Source organism: Diplotaxodon limnothrissa, linkage group LG8, assembly GCF_057381915.1.
Source record: "Diplotaxodon limnothrissa isolate DT_005_m linkage group LG8, D_limnothrissa_male_GT1.1, whole genome shotgun sequence".
Classification (NCBI taxonomy): domain Eukaryota; kingdom Metazoa; phylum Chordata; class Actinopteri; order Cichliformes; family Cichlidae; genus Diplotaxodon; species Diplotaxodon limnothrissa.
In genome coordinates this window covers 1,192,525-1,212,077 of record NC_140603.1, presented here as the reverse complement: position 1 = coordinate 1,212,077, position 19,553 = coordinate 1,192,525, and the positions used below count along the sequence as shown (strand labels likewise).

Sequence of the window (19,553 nt, the reverse complement as noted above, 5' to 3'; positions counted from 1 at the left end):
CAAGGCCTGATGCAGCAGTACAGTATCTGGATGCTGAGCTGTAGTAAAAATGTCACCACAGGGTTTTTCCCATTTAAAGAGCAGCTTCTGCAATGACCCAGGATGTGTGACAGACTCCTCCCACCAGAGGATGGCTGTGGGTCTCAGACACATGGGTGTGTCTTAATGGGGACCAGTGCCTGCTGAGTGGTTGGATTCAACAACAAGTACTTAACCACCAGATGACACCACCTGGCCCTCTCTCCTCCACCCAACAGCCTGTTACTGAGTGTTGCTTTGAGTGTCTGACTGAACACGTGGCCAGCTGGTATATTAGTATCAGCTGATTTGTGTCTGGTGCTAGGACATTGACCTTCGTAAATGAGGTCATTTGTAACCCGTCCACTGTACATGTGTGTATGTAGTCCAGTGCAGCAGCCTGGTCGGAGCGAGAAGCCTTTCTGTTGAACCCAGGTCTGTTTGTCAAAGTAAAACTTTATATAAACTGTTTTTGGTTGACTTTTATTTGACAGGGAAGCTTGGGGACCGTTAGAGCTTTGTTTGTTATTTTGGCATTGCTCACTGCTGACGTCAATAAATGGCTGCATAGCATTTTGAAAAGCGCTGTTTTGGCTCTTACTTTCGATTTACCCCTCGGCCACGAACGTAACAGCGTTTCAGGAAACGAGCTGAAGAACAAGCAGCCTGTCAGGACAGCAGGTCATCGTCAGTCACAGCGTTCCTCATTTGTTCGACGCATGTCTTGAGCCAGAAACTTCAAATGTTGCATGAATGTGTCACACAAAGAACCACAAAGCCCTGAAAGGTGAAGTCAGTAACACAGATCACTGAAACACCTCGTCGTCATACGGCTGACATGTTGTATCCTGCCTGACACTGGGGGCTTCATGCACACATGCAGAATCATTTCAGGCCATGTAGAAGAAAACTGTATATGAAGGTTTACTGAGGAAAAAAAACACCATACAAGGAAAGACATAATAAAGCAGGATGAACATGGCAGCACAGAGACCTGTGCACTCTACAACACAAAGCAGCTATCAGTACTACACTATGCTCTTCATAATAACAGAACAGACCAAATGTTACCGGACGTTAGCCGAGTACAGAGTGTAAAGCAGCTGGTTTCATTCAGGGTCACGGACACACGTTAAAGTTGCTACTGAAGCAACAGGCGTGACAGTAATGACACTAAAATTCAGTCAGGTTTCTTGCATGTGAACAGCGGTGCTCTGATCTCAAGAGGAAATGTGGGACCGCCCGGAGCGCTGCGTTTAAAGCTGCACACTCACCAGCACCAAGTATGGATTTATGTCAGGTTCAGGTAGAATCAGTGGACCTTACAGGACACATTCAGACTCATTCATTGTTGCAGGATTTTGTGTGGATGTGTTGAAGTAAAAAATGCAGCCCACATTAATCCTGCAGGTGTTCTAGGACGGCAACAGGAACCCGTTTGTTCCTGTCAACACCACAGCGGTACACGTCAGCGCTCCGACGCCAACAGGCTTGCTTCATTTGGCTCTCACACTTTTAAAGTCAAACTTGGTATTTTACTACTCCATCTAAGCCTGGAGGAGTGAGTCTGCATCACAGGGAAGGACTCAAACTCACAGGTACCTTTTTTACAAATGCTGCCATCGCGGTTTATCTGGAGACATCAATGATGCGGATCTGTCTGAAGGTTATCAAAGTTCTGTCCTGTCAGCTGAGACAGCTGACTTTCAAGTCAGAGAAAAGCGAGGCCGAGCTCCGCCCGAGCCATCACAGCTCCTGTCACCTCCTCTGGACGCGTCTTATGTCTTCTTGGTGGACGGCGGGCTGACAGTTTTCGCCGATCTGCTTTTTGTGGTCTTCTTGGAGGGTTTTGACGTTCCCGTGGCTTTCTTCACAGTTTTAGCCTTCTTTGTTATCTTCTTTGTTGCCTTCTTGGCTCTTGCAGCAGGTTTCTTCTTGGTAGACAGGGTCCGCTCTCGGATCAGGTCTTCTCTTCCGATCTCCACCATGTGGTCCTCCCACGACTTCATCTCATTCTTGTAGCGAATCTTGTCATCCTCAGCGAGCTGCGTGTAGACCTGTGGCACAAATACAAATGTCAGAAGACCCGACAGCACTCATTAGCATTCCAGCTACAAGGATGAAAGGTGCGTGTTGCCGACCTGTTTCTGATGGCTGAAGAGATTCCTCCAGTCCTCCAACAGCGACTTCATCTTAGCCTGAAACAACGACAGGAGCAACTATTGGCCAAAACAACCCTGCAGTGTCTGCTTAGCTGCTGACCAACACAGAACAAGAGAAATGACTGGAGCAGCTGTCAGGGTGCTGCATCAGCACCCTGACAGCTGCTCCAGTTTCACCTGAATCTGTATTCCATCTCAAACTGGCATTTCCATTTAGTCCAGTTTCTGCAGGTGCACTTCATGTCAGAAACTCTGGCTCTGTGTGTTTGCTGATATGGAAAACGCATCCATACCATCGTCATATAAAATGACCTCATTTGTACTGGTGCTAATCTTTTTTCCGCTCACACTAGCGCCTCCTGCTCCTCACACCATCTTACAGGAGCTGATGTTACGTGGTGTTACTGTAAAGTGCAAGAGAAGCTTCCCAGCAAACATCAAACGTGACAGACGGAGAGAAGCTGCCGGGGTAACGTCCCACCGGCTGACTTCACTACACATCATTAGTCATTGTGCCGCGCCAGCGTGCTGGCATAAACACCAAACACTGAAACTCTGATACCTGTTGCAGGTTTTTAAATCAGGGTCACACTGACCCTGGATCAGTGCACGTGTACTTCCTGACCTGAGACGTAATTCCTTTAGCCTCCTCAAAGTGCTCCGACATGAAGATGTTGAAAGGAGAGCGAGGACGTTTGGGCTTCCCCAGGTTTGTCAACTCCTGGAAAACACGTGCACGCGCGCGCACACACACGCGCACACACACACACACACACACACACACACACACACACACACACACACACACAGTAAAACTCTGCACAGTTCACATTCAGTGCCTTAGAGAGTTTGAACAGGAGAAGCTAAGGATTGAACTACCAACCCAGCAAACCCACGATGAGTGCACAGGAGATAAAAACCAGCCTGCTCTGGTCCTTTCTGTCTTTCTTACCCTCTTCTTGCGGATGGCCTTCCTCTTGGCCCTCCTCTGCCTTTTCTCCTGGGCTTGTTGCTGCAGCTGTGCAGGAGTCAGCTGGGCTTGATAGCGCTCTAGATCCACCTTGAACTGTTCCCGGGCCCGGAGAGAAGCTTCCTGAAACGGCTACCAAACAAAAGACTCGGGTCACAACAGAGAGGACTTTTCCACTTTCACCGCTGGTAACGCCGTGCTATTGTTACCTGTGTGCGACAAACACAACCTGACAGAAGCATATTTTCATTTATCACAGTTGCACGTGCCCGCCTCGAGCTACCGAAGCAGTTTATTAGGGATGCAACGGCTCGTGAGAAAAGCCCGACCCGCTCAGGTCACTCGAGTCTACTTTTCACTTTATGCCTTTGATGTTCTTCACATCTTCCTGTTTTATTTAATGAGAAAATGTTTGGAAGAATCACAGTAAATGTATAAATACAGTATAAACTTCAGGCTTTATATTCTAAACAGGCCCAAAAGTTCTGGATGACGATCAAGAAAATGTATTCTTTTAGTTAAGATGTAGAGAATGACTATCAATGTACTTCAGAGGAATTTAAGGAAACGACTTTAAACATTGTCGTGTGTGACGTGTAGTCCACGACCACAACCCGTGATGCTACGGCCCAACCATAGATCTGGTGAACTGTTGCACCCCTACAGTTTATACACACACAGAAATGAGATACCTGTTTCTGTTCTGGGCTCAGTGATCTCCACTGCTGGGCAATCGTCTTAATCAGATCCACTGCTTTGATTTCTGAAGAAAATAATGAGGAAATGTTTAATGACAACAAAAATGCATCACTAGAGGAAGGACAGAGAAACTGTGACTGATCTAGAGTGTCTCACAGAGCTGCTGCAGCCACACAGGCTCATTCACAAACTGTTCATACAGATCTGGGAGAGAGGGCCGAGCCGGGCAGCTGACAGACACCCGTGTTACATCTACAGCTCTGCACTGAAAGGGACTTTGGCCTTTAAAGGCAACAAAGTGCAGCACAACAATCTTCATAACCTCGTTTTCATGGTTGTTAGAAAAAGTCACTGAAAGTAACATCTGCCAGTGTGGGCCCGGTCTACTCTACACACCCAGACTCTGACAATTAGCCACAATTCACAGTTTAGTTTTCCATTGTTGTCCAAGACAACACTAGGGCTGCTCAATTAATCGAATTTTAATCTCGATTACGATCTGGGCTTTCAACGATCATTAAAAATGACTGAGCCGATTATCAGCCCCTCCCTCGTGCTTTACTCTCGCGCTGCTCCGTGTGGCAAATCGAGCGCACCTCTCTGCATTTCGAACACGTGTCACAACAATTAAGAGGACCCGAGGGAAGCTCGGAAAGCTCAGCAGAAGTTATTTGGAGAGGAGAGTGACTGCTGTTGGCTGAAAAGAGGTAAAAAGCTTCAGTGGTTGGAAACATTATGGGTTCAGTCAGACGTGGATCAAGTAGACACAGTGTGTAAACTTTGCTACGGTGTCGTAGCTGCAGCACAGAGCAACACTGCAAAGTTCACTAAACAGATGTTTACATTTTTCATTTATTTCTTATATTGCAAACATTTGCACTTTTTTAAAGTCATTATTCAACACATTGTTATTGTTAACCCTTTAAAGCCGGTCAGAGCAGCACGCTCCGTTTTGTGTAACTATTTTTAAATCCCTGTAGAACCTGAACCGTGTAAGCTAGCGCAATAATTTATTTTGCATATGAAACCGGAGGAGTTGTACTTACATCTGATGCCATCAGCTTGTCCTCGGTCACAGTTTCCTTCCACACATAGCTTTGCAAAAATTGCATAAAAAGGGATTTAAAAATAGCTACACAAAATGGAGCGTGCTGCTCTGACCGGCTTTAAAGGGTTAACAATGACTTTAAAAAATAATATAAAATAGTGTGCAACACCACTGAAGTTGTTTTTTACCTCTCTTTTCAACCAGCGGCAGTCACTCTCCTCTCCAAATAACTTCTGCTTAGCTTTCCGAGCTTCCCTCGGGTCCTCTTAATCAGCGGTCTCCAACCTTTTTTGCGCCCGACAATATTTTCACGGACCGGCCTTTAAGGTGTCGCGGATAAATGAGGGAGGGGCTAATAATCGGCTCAGTCATTTTTAATGATCGTTGAAAGCCCAGATCGTAATCGTGATTAAAATTCGATTAATCGAGCAGCCCTAGACAACATGGTCTGTGTGTTACTGGACAATCCTCGTGCTCTTCTTTGGACTGATCAGGTCAGTGCTGTGGTGCTCCTCACTGCCAAACACCCTGCGGCAACAAATCACAACCAGCTGCTGGAGCCGAGCCGCTGATTCTTCTCACTGATATTTTAGGAAGCATGGATGCACTTCCATGCGCCCACAGAAGTGTGCACAGGCTCTCCTCTCCCCCCTCTGCTTCACCACCGTCATACCTACAACACGACTGTGGGAGAAATTCTGGACGCCATCATGGCTGCTGTTTCCATCCCATCCAGCCGCCAACCTGGCCCCATGTGTTATCTTTATCCACGCTGTGCTGCATGCCGGTGCTTGATTCATTTCTGTATGTATATGTATGTATGTGTTGTCGGAAGGACTGTGCAAACGCCTGAAGCCATCCCTCGTTTCTTTCTGTTTCTGGATTTCTTATTCATTTTCACTGCCTTTGCTGTAGCATTTTCAACTTTTAACTCTGACCTGTGAAGTATTCAGGCACAGAGAGGCCTCGCTCAGGGGATTAACCAGCATTGCATCTACATACACCAGGCATGAAACATTACTTCCAAACTAACAGGGTGATTGCCAAGGAGCCATTAACCATAGCAATGGCATATATGCACATGGTGTGCAGTGTGTCCGTAAAAGCAGCCATATATACTTTATGTCCATGTAGACTGCACGTTTTAATAAATCGCCACATCTATATTCATTTTCTGTAGCAAAATACAAAGAGTAGTGTCTTAAAGCCTCAGCCCATCACTGCCATTTAACTGCTTTCATATACACGAGGTTCAAACCTTTTCCTGTCTGAATGTTTACACGTCTGCTCATTCAGGCTGACCAGCCTGCAGTGTGACAGTGCATACCTGGGTTCTGTCTGGCCATGAGCGGCTTCTGTTGCTGAACATATCTCATGTATCCGTTCAGAGGTCTCTTTGGAGGGGAGCGGGCCTCGGAGGTCAGAAACTTCACTGGGCTGAAGAATGCAGAGGGCAGCACGCTGGTACACCTGCAGGGAGGCAACATACATGAGAACAGCCATCTCTCTCCTCTCCATCACGCTTTATTCCACATGGAGTATTTCAGGGTTCAGAGCTGGACTCTAACTCATGCCTGAGATCTGTGAGGAACATTTGGTAAATGGCCTGTATTTATATAGCGCTTTACTAGTCCCTAAGGACCCCAAAGCGCTTTACATATCCTGTCATCCACCCATTCACACACACAGTCACACACTGGTGATGGCAGCTACATTGTAGCCACAGCCACCCTGGGGCGCACTGACAGAGGCGAGGCTGCCGGACACTGGCGCCACCGGGCCCTCTGACCACCACCAGTAGGCAACGGGTGAAGTGTCTTGCCCAAGGACACAACGACCGAGACTGTCCAAGCCGGGGCTCGAACCGGCAACCTTCCGATTACAAGGCGAACTCCCAACTCTTAAGCCACGATCGCCCCGCCCCATTTCTACTCATCATGACTGTCAGTGCATGTCTGACCGCACAGTGTGCTTGTTCACACAGCACACTGCTAACTGGGTGACACTTTACTGTCCGCGTTGAAAGAAGACAGTCAGCATTAGCCTGCAAACACTGCAGCGCTGCTATGTGTGAGCTGCAGCTACACTGCGTTTCCTGTCGGATATGAAGAGCACAGAGCAGCTAACGAAGCTTCAAAGCACTGACAGCAAACGGGAACTCTTACAAGATGTCTGCTTTTCTGTTTACCAACAGTACCAAGAACCGAAGGCCATGTTTATATTTACGGCTGCTTCATGCTACGCTTACGTATGCTACCATCACCAACACTCACTGTTCTAAAACACGATGTTCAGGGAGTTTCACACAGCAGACTGCAGTGTCTCTGCAGCTAGCTAATGCAACACATAGCTACCTTGCCAGAGAGCCAGTGCAGGAGAGCACACTGAAGGACTTAGCCAGCAGGCTAACACCTGCTGTCAGCAAGTACGGAGCCATGTCGGCGGGAATCAGCGCGAAAGTCCGCAAACAGGGGAGCGAAGAGCAGACGCGTTGTCTCTGTGCTCAGGCGACGCTGTGATAGCGCTGGAACCCAGGGAGCCCACGGACACGCACCACCAACTGTCTACCAACAAAACGCGCCTTCACTCTCTCCCGGTGGATTGTGGGAAAAGGTCAACTGTTTTTTTTTAACTTCCTGTGTTGAAGCTTTACTTCCAACAAAGCAGCAAATCAGCTTTAAAGCACAAACAGACTCAAAGACAACGTGGTCAAAACAACTTTAAGACATCTGAAGTCATCTGATGTTCATTTTGAATTTAGACGAAACGGCGGTGTGCTTGTACGTCACTTCCGTTTCCGCCTAGTGTTCCGAGGGCTCGATGGTTGTTTATGACGAGTGTGGTTTCAAAAGGAGATTTGGTTTAAGCTGCTGTTGATTTAACCCTGTTAAAATATAAGAGCGATATAGAAACATTTACTGAGGTTTTACATGTCGTTTGATCTCTAACAGCATCTGATCTGAATGAGTCCCGGGACGTGTTTGGTGACTCTGACTTTAGTGAGACTGTCGTGCTTTTCACCTCATTAATCAAACACCACATAAATGTAACTTCTCCACTTTCAGGAGAGAAACACAACTCTGTGTTCCTCTCACAATAAGAAAGCTTTAAAAACCATTAATATTTGTAACATTTTAATTTATTGAATTATTCAGTCCCGTTTTTCCTCTTTGCATCTGTATTTCTATCCTTTTTGTTTAATTAGACATACTCTTCCTCTGTGTTATAATTTTGCAGTACAATTGTAAAACCCATTGTGTTGTGTTATGCTCGTTAAAAGTTTCTGTTGAAATAAAGTTGGAGGGGAAAAAGTGCAGTTTCTCCCGTTTCCCAGCAAAATATAAAGAGACAGATGTTGGCTTAAGACTTTTGCACAGTATGTTTGACTGTGCTTCTATATTCTCTAGTTTCATGTAACACTGCCAGCACACAGCGCAGTCAAAGTGCAATAAGAGCACCACATACAAAGTGTGTTGCTCGTGTCAACATAAAGCAGAGTTACACAATCATGTCATGATAGTAACGGTACTATTCTTTAATCCAGTACAAAATGTGCCACATGGGCCTCAGAGACACAGGTAGAAAACTTTACACAGGAACAAAAAGCAGGGTCTTTAGCCTTTGTTACGATGGAGTGCAGCTTAATGAGGACAGTGTAAAAAAGCTTCTCACTGGGCTGAAGGCCTGATTGTTGTACCTGTGGAAATCCAACGTCACAGCTACGATCAGGGGACAAGAGCACATCATTTTAATGAGAGCTTTACACTGTGATGACTCCAATCTGAGTTCAAATAGAAAAAATCATTCCAAACAGACTGAATACAATATAGGTGTTGTCAATAATAATAACAATAATAATAACAACAACAATAGAAGAAAACAGCAACACATAAGAAGTCGCTCCCATTTTCAGGACCACTGCCACAGTACATTGTTTCATTTCAATCAACTTGGTCTGCTACACCGACATCAAGACTCCTCCGTAAGCCAGCACAAAGACGCAAAGAGAACATTAGTATCAGTCAGTACTGTTGTCTGTTGGAGGGCCATACATATTTCACATTCAGCCTTCAGTGTTTCTTCCTGGCTGCTGATGCGCGAAGCAGAAAGGTGGATGACGGAGCCGCCTGAAGCTCGTGCTCCAAAGTTTTCCAGGACTTTTTCCTGTATTACAGAAAAGGGATTTGCATTTCTTTGCAATACTTCTGCATCGTCTCACACTGTGCATTACATTCTGTGTGATCTGTACCAGGGGTTCGTCTACAGAGGCTGTAAGGGACAATTAGACAGGAAGGAGACATGACGCGACTGTCCTGCTATCGGTGCTCACATGCTAATAGGTCGGTGTCCAACAGCATGCTGCTGCTTACTGTCAGAACAGCTAACTGAATGATTTCAGTAGTAACCTGGAAAGATCCACAGCACCATCAGCTCAGACAAAGAAGCAGCCAACAACAACCACACATCAGGCACAGCCTCAGCTGGCTGTGCTCACAGCCAGCAGCTCCACGCTGTCCCTCATCATCTCTCCTCTCTGCAGCCAATGAAGTATTAGCCTTAATTGGCTGTGTCCAACTGGACTGGATCAACACAGCAACAGTTACAGTAATAATGTAAGGAACACAAAAGTATTGTTAGGTAAAGTAACACAGGAGTCGAGCTAAGACGTCCTGCTGCGGCCCTTCTGATCTCCGTTCACAGCACAGCTGACGTGGGCTTGTTCCCGTTTGGCATCTGGTGGCATTTCTGTCCTCTCATTTTATACTTGTACTTAAAAAGGAAAGAAAACAATCTGTAATAATCATGAATGTCACAAATGAACCGTCCGTGGTGCAATAATAACATGCCAAACGTTAAAAATGCCCAAGTATCCACTGAGTGCGCACAGGCAGGCTGTGGCCTGCTCCGAGTCCGGCTTCTTTTCAGGAAAAACAAAAACAACCCCCCAAAGTAATGTAGATGTTATCGGCCTCGGATTAATAACGATGACAACAGTTCAGTTTGGTGGAAGTTAAGTAGGATTATTTCATGAGTTCGTACTATAATTTCAGTGCGTGTTGACTTTAAAAAACAGATGGGAAAAGAAAGAAACTAAATGTCAGCCTGTCGTTTTTGCGCTGTGCTCATCTTCTTCACATGGCGTACTTCTGGGTCCATTCTTTTGCTAGTTTGTTGTATCTGAGAAGAGAAAAAGACACAAATCGATGACACCATCAGACACACTCGCTTTACTAAAGACGTTAGCATGCGCGCGTGTGTGTATTCACTTGTCTTTGTCGTTCTTGTAGATGTGAGCTATGTCAGGCACCAAGGGGTCATCTGGGTTTGGATCACACAGCAATGAACATATGGACAATAAAACTGCAAAAAACAGGTGAAAGGATCCCGTCAGTGAACTGAGGACAGTTTCATTGTCGAGTGTGTAGAAACGACACACTTCAGTTAACATGGGGCAGACGTGACGCTGTGTGGGAGCAAAGGGAGGTTCCTCGGCCCTAATCATACGATCCATAATGTCACTTTTTAAAATACAGACGACACACACATCTGATTACCTTTAGACACCGTCAGTGCTGGAGACCACTGTGACCGCAGGATGTCCAAGCAGATGCTGCCGTTGCTGTTTATATTTGGGTGATAAATCTTTGTTGTAAATGCTACCTGGATTAAAAAAATGAATGACGTTAGTAACATTCAGCGAGTGGAATAACTGAAGTGAGCAGGTCCTGAGTGACACCTTCCTCATCGTCAAGACGACTGAAGCAACTACCAATGAAAGAGCAGGATACCGTTTCCAAAGTAACCCAAGCCTGTAACGTCCACGACCCACCATGACATCGTGACAGCGACACACAACACGTCTTGCTGTGTGGAGTCTGGGCACCGTCGTGGATTTAAATCAAATTTGCAGTGCAGACTTTCAGCTTTGATTCAGTGGGCTGAACAACAATGTTACATTATCTGTTTGAAAATCACAGGCTCGACTTTCAGAGGCTCAACAGTAAGTGGACCATGAAGTGACAAACTCAAGCACAGCAGCTGTTCATTTCCTGACGGCAAACGTACATGCACACAGACACACAAACAAGCAGAGCAGTTAAAGACCAGGAGACATCCTGGGATCCTGTTAATGTCAAACTTTTGTTAAACCTTTTGAATTAAACACACAGTACAGAAACGAGCACTGCGTATTATTCACAAGGCTGGTTATCTAGATCATACTCACAAATTCTTTCTTCAGGCAAAGTTACTTAAATTCCAGGATCTGGTTAATTACAATACATCCATAATTTTGTATAAAGCTTTTACTAAACTTTTACCGGCAAATTTACAAACTAGATTTGAAATTCGAGAAAAGGTTTATAATGTGAGAGGCTTTGGAGAATTCAAATTACCCAGAACTCGAACAACCCGTAAAGGCTTTTGTGTGTCTGTATGTGGTGTGAAAATCTGGAACAGTCTGAGTTTACAACTGAAACAATGCAAAAATATTCATAGATTTAAATTTCTCTACAAACAGTTGGTCTGGTCACAGTATACTCAATGATGCTTTTAGTGTGCTCTGTAATGTCTGTCCTCTTACCATTGCTGGTATGGATTCCAAAAAATAAAAAATAAAGTGTGCGTATGTATGTACATATATGTACTTGTGTGTGTAGATATATATGTATGTATATGTATGTGTGTTTGTTACTTGTAGTTATTACTGCCTGTTACCTGTGGTAATGCAATTTATAATTTATATATTCTGTATTCAGTTATGAAGGCTCTAATTGTTGGTTGCGAGCTGCCGCTTAGATGCTTGTATGTGCCCGGGGCTGTTGATGGGTCTGTATGCAATGATGGGCGTAGCTGCGGGAAGTTTATTGGTTTTTTTTGTTGATGAGTGAGTATAGGGGTGGGATTTAATAAGTTTTCTTCGTCCCACTCCTTTTTCAGGCAAGTTTTGTTTTTTGTTTTGTGTATTTTATGTTCAATATAGGTATTTGTTGTGCCTGAAAATGAATAAATAAATGAAATGAAATGAAAGCTTAAAGCCTGCACTTCAGTCACTTCCTGTTTGATTTAAAAGCCACACTTGCTATCCCAGGTTAAGTTTAGTCTTTTTGTTTGTCAGACTTTTCTTTTGGCATCAGGATTAGTTCATGTGTGGAAAACCTGCTTAAAGAGCTTTATTCAGGTGTGCAGCCACCGTGGGCCACCGATCCTCCCAGTCTCAACTCTGCTGGAGCAGTGAGCAACATTTTTCCAAAACACACGCCCTTATTTACTTATCAAATCAGCCAGTGAGCCTGGTACACGTGTCCAGGAGAGACCACTCCTAGTAGGACAGAAATGTCTCAGGACAAAAGTGAACAGTTTGTCTTCCAAGCAGGCCGCCACCGCCCTCCAGTAACTCTGACTGAATAACACATGTGTACAATATGTAAGGTAGGTTATACAATCTTCCCACCAAACACAGTGTTTGTGCTTCTTCCTGTGTGTGTTTGCACAGTTACCCTGAACTGGTGACCCTAGACTAGCTGTGTGACAGACTAGTGACCCGTCCAGGGTGTACTCTGCCCCTCACACCATCTCACTTCCTTTCCTGCCTCGTATGACCTTAAAATGGATAAGTGGTTAAGAGGCGGCCGTGTGGATGTGCTGCTGTGTATGTATGAAATGTGGCACAGTGATGCAAGTTGTCAGCTCTGTGAGACAGGAGATCTAGCAGCATGGCAGGAGAAAAGCTTGGGGCTCTTACCTTTGGTGGCTTGAACGGGTAGTCAGTAGGAAAGTGAATTGTGAGAAAGAAAACTCCTCCTTGGTACGGACTGTCACCCTGACAAAAAAACACTTCTGTCAACACAACAGTGAAACGATTCAGGTGGAATCAGTCGGCTCGCTCCCGTCACCTTCAGCCCAGATGAACAAACCGGTTGGCACCACTTCTCATTTGTCTATATTTATTTATTTTTCTATATGAGAATAATTTCAACACTGTAACAAAGAAATGTCCCAAATATGGGATAAATAAAGCAGTGCTCATTATTTCTGATGCATTTAGTGCAGAAAACATTATGAGAGGAGAAGAAGCAAGCTTAGCGTGACACTCACCGGGCCCATTATTGTTGCCTGCCAGTGAAACACTAGGAGCAAGAAACAAAACAGAGGCACATATAAGAACGCAAGCTGTACATTCAACCAACACAATGTTCAGAGGCCATCATCCACCACGTTACACATGCTGTGTGTACAGAGCACAGTGCACACTGTGTACTGTGTCCACAAAAGACAGACAGCTGTGCTTTGTCATCAGCCTTACTCTAACTGGCTGATTACAGGGTGACTAACAGCCGTCGCTCCCATTTCCCAGTTAAAAGATAACCTATGGAGCTCATAGTTAACCCTTTGGAGAACCCCTGGCTGTCCATTCAATTTTAAATTGGTCCTAGACACAGCAACACAGTCCAGTCCTGGGGTGTCTCACTGTGAAACAGCATAGGGCATACAGTCACTTTCAGGCGATCAGGATGGAGTTCCAGCCTTCGGCAGAGGTCCGGCTTTCTAGAAGCTAGTCTGACGTCTCTGCAGAACTTCCTAGTAAATCTTTTAGGACCCTTCTTTAGCCAAATGAAACATTTTCTTCTGATATCTACTTGACTCGTTCTTCCACCGCTCTTTTTTTAAAACTGACCCTACCAAAAAATAAATAAATAAATCCTCTTGAAAACTATTTATGTTTTGCTTTAGATTGTTAAGATAAAACGTAGAATGACATTTAGGAACTATGAAGAGTCTCAAGGCCGACATGCAGGATGTGAACTCACTGTCATCCCCCACTGGTCCAGCCGAGCACTGTGCGGGAGGGTCTCTCTGCAGGTCCTGCAGCTCCTGGTCAACATAACACAAACCAGTCTGTGAGGTTTGACTGAACATCACGTGACACGGCAGTTTTAATGTGAATCAGCTGCAAATGCAGAAATCTTTTCCGTCATTAATGGCAAATACCATCCAGGTATCGCTACAGTCCCCACTAGGCCGTTAATGCAAGCGTGCTTGTGTGTGACTTTGTTTCGACAGTGCGGACCACCGAAAGAAACCATCACTGTTATATGTATGTAGTTATTATGCACTCCACACTGTATATAAATGCCACTTGTTTTGCACATATTCAACTCTGTATATTTTATATATTTTATTATTATTATTATTATTTTTATTTTATTTTTTTACTATTTAATTTGTAAAAATGTGTATACACACACACACACACACACACACACAGGAAAATATTTAGTATACACATCCAGAAATGCATACACTATTATATATTGTACATATATTTATTAGTTTCAGGTTGGCCATTCTTGTATTTTGCTCGTTTGTGTTGTTGTGTTTGCACATCTCTGTTGCTTGTGGGGCTCGCACACAAGAATTTCACTCGCATGTGCTGTGCCAGTGTGCCTGCACATGTGATTTGACAATAAAAAGTGATTTGATTTGATTTGATTTGATAAGTCCTGTCAAGCCTTCGAGAAGCTCGTCTAACGTGTTATTTCACTTTTCCATTATGACTGGTAGTCCTCTCCGTGCGCCCTCAACAGTCCACAAAGGAAGTGAACTAGTCCACACTACAGAGAACCGAAATGAACTCTGTGCAAACTTCCCTGGTCACCGCAGTCCCAGCCCTCACTACAAGCTGGACAACACAGCTTCTGACACAGAGACAGGCTAACATGGAGGGCACAAAGAGGGTAGTTAATGAGCTAACTACGCTCTTTGGTCATTTGTTAGCGAGCTAGCATGAAACTTTGGATTTGTCAGCCTGCTTCGTCCGTTAGAAGAGATGTCAGCGGCCCCATTATTATCAAAAATATGACGAAGTTTGAGCGGAGTTGTTTCAAAGCGGGGGGAGTGTAAGTTCTGTATGAATACACCTTTAGCGAAAAATAAATCCTATCGTTAGCCTCTGCTGTGCTATCTTTAGCTGGCAACCAATGCTAGCTTGTTAAACTTACCTTCTGTATTCTTTTCAGTGCCATGCTAACTGACGCAGTCCGCTCCCGTGCTCACTCCTCGCTCGTGTTGGTAGGATTATTGCTGGCCAAGTCAATGGTTGTAGTTTGTTCCCTGAGTACTTCGACAGCCGGGACGTGTTTGTGTTTTTATAAAAACCTCTTTTGTTTCCGCTTTCTTCTGTTTACGGTCGTCCCCTCGAAGTGGATCACGGGAAATGTAGTTCTGAATGTGCGCTATGCTTGTATCTCAGAAATAACCCTAACTGCTATACTTAAGGAAGTATCTGAGGTACCTTTAGTTCTTGCCTTTCAATGCTTCATCTTTTTAATCCACTACAAGCTGAACAAGTCGCTGCTGGTAGAAGAACACTCGTTTTTCTTGTTGTTCAGAAATCAGAAACATCCCACAGTTCCAACCATATACGGCTTTCACCTTCATCATGTGATGAAATGTAATATGTATTTAAAACAAAGTTTATTTGGTGGAGGACTGTCATTTGGTGACGTTTCTTTACATACACTCACTGGACATTTCATTAGGTACACCTCTCCATAACACAAACATCTAATCAGCTAATCATAGAATCATAGAATAACAATCCAATGTATTTAGGCACGTATACATGATGGAGACAACCTGGTGAAATTCAAAGCGAGCATCAGAATGAGAAAGAAAAGCACGGTGATGGTGTTAGATGGGCTGGTCTTAGTATTTCAAAAACTGCTGATCTATTGGAACTTTCCCCACACAACCATTTACAAACCAGGTCATCAGAAGACCTGATCAAACCTTAAAGTGGCCTACAGCAGCAGAAAACCACACCAAGCGCAGCGTCTGTAAGAGCAGGAAACTGAGGCTACAGGCTCACTGAACTTGAACAATAGAAAACATTGTCTGTGCCTCCTTTTATGACTGCAATTTACCAGTCTTGGCTCTTGGCTCGTCAAGCAGGATAACAAACCGTGAGCTCAAATCCTCTGAAACATGAATATAGTTTCTTGAACATAACAATGTGTTCACTCAAAATCACCAACAGTCCCCAGATCAAACCGAACACCTCTGACATGTGGAGGAATATTCACATCATGGATGTGCACCCATCTCCAGCCGCGCCATAGCTGCAGCACCCTGATGAGTCTATGCTGCAAAGATTTAAGGCAGCTCTGAAGGCAAAAGGAGGTCTGACCCATTATAAGAAAGGTGTATCTAATAAAGTGTCCAGTGATGTCTTGATGCAATGATTTCACTTTGAATTTCTTTGTATAGTTAAATCACAACAGTCCCAGGGTTTTATATTGGAGTCTTGTTTATTACCAGGTGTTCTCCGTTGGGTTGCTTTGTTCTTCCTTTTATTCTCCCCCTGAAGGGAGGGAGTGTGTAATCAGCTCCATTTGTGTGTTTGTTAGCAGTCTAGCATCCACAGTTTTCAAGATATCATTTTCCAATGTAGTGTGCTGGTAGAACCCTCAAACAGCACAAACGCTGTATTACCCATGATTTCTTTATGGAACTTCACACTAAAGTTCTAGACATCGTGGGATATGAGTACGTAGGTTTTATGTTAATTTTTTTCATTAAAAAAAACTTATCAGTGATACATTGTATGAAAGGTTTGGAAAGAGCAGTACAACACATAACATGTTTCCATAGCAGGCTGACATCAGCACGTTGTAATAAAAACATAAAGCATCAACGTTTTAGTTTCGCTCTTGCCTTTTGGGGGAGATTTTCCTTACACCTTAGCGTCCTGTGTCCTTAGACCTTGTTGTATTTTGGTTGTGGTTACTGTTTGTATTTATGACATGTGTCCCCGGACTCTTGTTCAGTCTGTGACTGTGTTTCCTGCACTTCTCTCACCATTTCCTGATTTACTTTGATTTATTTTCCTCGTGTTTTGCTGTCGTCAGAATCAGAATACTTTATTAACCCTGAGGAAATTATGTGGTCACAGTCACTCCAAGACATTAAGAACTGACTGAACTCAATTAAATAATACAATATATTACAAAATTACAAATATATATATCCAGATATTACAGATATTAAATATATATGAATGACATTTTACTCTAAACTGTAAAACTGTTATTTGTTAAAGGATGTGCCAAAGGGTGTAAATTCTGCAGCCTGGAGGAGCTGGAGTGTGGTTCGGTGGTACATTTAGGTAATCTCACTGAACATGCTCCTGTGACTGGCCAGCAGCCAGTAGAAAGACATTAATGGCTGCCCTTGAGCCTGGTTCTGCCAAAGGTCGCCCTGTTCAAAGGGGGTTCTTCCTCCGCAGGCCACCATAGTGTGTAATGCTCAAATATCTTCTTTCTGCCTGGCTTCACCAAGTATTTAGCACTGACTCACTGCTTCAGTCTTTCTCTTCAGTCTATATTAGTTAAAACATCTTTAACCTCGACGCTGTGTAATAGTTAATATGCGAACACAAGGGTCATCTTTTATATTGAAGTTACAGGAACCCGATGAATAAATCCCACTTGGGCCTCTGTGTTGATAGACACGAAATGATGCTAAATTAGAGACGTTATGCAAGCCTACAGCATAAACACTCTCAGGGTGCCATTACCAAGAGCCTGGCCTGGACAGCATTTCTTAAACTGTTTAGGAAATGTTTAGGATGTTCATGTTTAGGAAATTTGGGGCCAATTACAGTGATAACATGAACTTTCCAACTGATACGGGTAATTGTCAGCATGATTGGGACCCTCTGAAATTATACAGGAAGATGCACAAAATCTCTTTTTCCATCTCTTTCTCAAGAAAGACAGCGACGATGTTAAACCCTCAGATATTTCAGAATGGGAATGGAATGAGAATGGGGTTTATTGCCAAATGTTGAGCAGGTTTACAACATTAGGAAATTGCTGCGGTGCTTCAGTGCAAACATGCTGTCATAAATAGCACTTAAATAGACATGGAAAAAAATAAAAGTAGGGATAAGAATTAAAAGTGCTACGTGGAAAGATATGTGCATGAGATATACATGAGATATATACATGAGAATAAGAATTAAGAGTGCTACGTTGAAAGATATATACATGAGTGCAGGTGGTGATCAGTGCCAAACATGGAATGATGCAGTGAACACAGCGTAGGGTCATGTGTTAGTGGCGGGTACAGTCATGTGGTTATTGTTCATGTGTCCAACAGCAGAGGGGAAGAAACTGTTCTTATGGCGAGAGGTTCTGGTGCGAATGGACCGGAGCCTCCTGCCTGAGGGGAGCAGGTCAAACAGACTGTGTCCAGGGTGAGAAGGGTCAGCTGAGATCCGAGCTGCACGCCGCAATGTCCTGGAGGTGTACAGGTCCTGCAGAGATGGGAGTCTGCAGCCAATCACCTTCTCAGCAGAGCGCACAACACGCTGCAGTCTCTGTTTGTCCCTGATAGTGGCTCCAGCGTACCACACGGTGATGGAGGAGGTGAGGATGGACTCGATGATTGCAGTGTAGAACTGCATCATCGTCCGTGTTGGCAGGTTGAATTTCTTCAGCTGCCTCAGGAAGTACATCCTCTGCTGGGCTTTCTTGATGACGGAGGTGATGGTGGGCTCCCACTTCAGGTCCTGGGTGATGGTGGTACCCAGGAAGCGGAATGAGTCCACAGAGGTGATGGGGGTGTCAGTCAGGATGATGGGGGGGAGTGGGGCTGTGTGCTTCCTGAAGTCCACAATAATCTCCACTGTCTTCTGGGCATTCAGCACCAGGTTGTTGTGGCTGCACCAGGACACCAGACGTTCAACCTCCCTCCTGTAGGCAGACTCGTCCCCGTCCGAGATGAGTCCGATAACGGTGGTGTCATCTGCAAACTTGATTAGCTTGACAGACTGGTGGGTGGAGGTGCAGCAGTTGGTGTACAGGGAGAAGAGCAGAGGAGAAAGAACACAGCCCTGAGGGGAGCTGATGGTCCGGGAGTCCGAGACATTCTTCCCCAGCCTCACGTGCTGCTTCCTGTCCGTCAGGAAGTCAGTGATCCACCGGCAGATGGGATCAGGCACATTCATCTGGGAAAGCTTGTCTCGGAGATGGTCTGGAAGGATGGTGTTGAAGGCAGAGCTGAAGTCCACAAACAGGATCCTGGTGTAGGTTCCTGGGGAGTCCAGATGCTGCAGGATGAAGTGTAGGGCCATGTTGATGGCGTCGTCTACAGACCTGTTGGCTCTATATGCAAACTGCAGGGGGTCCAGGAGGGGGGCCGTGAGGGTCCTGAGATGGGAGAGAACTAGGCGCTCAAAAGACTTCATGACCACAGATGTCAGAGCCACGGGTCTGTAGTCATTTAGTCCAGTGATCCTAGGTTTCTTGGGGACAGGGATTATGGTAGAGGACTTGAAGCAGGCAGGCACATGACATGCCTGCAGTGAGGAGTTGAAAATGCCAGAAAACACTGGGGCCAGCTCGTTTGCACAGTGTCTGAGGGTGGCAGGAGACACACCGTCTGGGCCGGGAGCTTTCCGAGCATTCAGACTCTTAAACTGCTTCCTCACATCTGCTTCATGAATATGAAGAGTTGTGGTGGGAGGAGGTGGTGTGAAATCCTCTTTTGTGTGGGGTGAGGAGGGGGGTGTTGTAGGTGAACGGTTTGAAGGTGGTGATGGCTCTATGGAGGGGGGAGAGGTGGGGGAATGAGTGTCCAAAGTGCCTCTATT

At 44.8% G+C, this 19,553-nt stretch overlaps 2 protein-coding genes across 2 annotated transcripts; both read right to left on the bottom strand.

Moving 5' to 3' along the window:
- Positions 1-872: 872 nt before the first annotated feature.
- Positions 873-7,486, bottom strand: tfam (transcription factor A, mitochondrial). The gene is made up of 7 exons (XM_085361149.1): positions 7,252-7,486; positions 6,225-6,367; positions 3,843-3,913; positions 3,133-3,282; positions 2,806-2,901; positions 2,160-2,216; positions 873-2,075 (listed from the first exon to the last, which is right to left on the bottom strand). Exons 1-7 carry the CDS (start codon positions 7,332-7,334, stop codon positions 1,797-1,799), a joined length of 879 nt encoding a protein of 292 aa, XP_085217275.1. The 5' UTR covers positions 7,335-7,486; the 3' UTR covers positions 873-1,796.
- A 1,315-nt stretch (positions 7,487-8,801) lies between these two features.
- On the bottom strand, positions 8,802-15,080 carry ube2d1b (ubiquitin-conjugating enzyme E2D 1b). The gene is made up of 7 exons (XM_085361146.1): positions 14,899-15,080; positions 13,708-13,771; positions 12,995-13,026; positions 12,642-12,719; positions 10,453-10,558; positions 10,165-10,258; positions 8,802-10,075 (listed from the first exon to the last, which is right to left on the bottom strand). Exons 1-7 carry the CDS (start codon positions 14,920-14,922, stop codon positions 10,030-10,032), a joined length of 444 nt encoding a protein of 147 aa, XP_085217272.1. The 5' UTR covers positions 14,923-15,080; the 3' UTR covers positions 8,802-10,029.
- Positions 15,081-19,553: the final 4,473 nt, after the last annotated feature.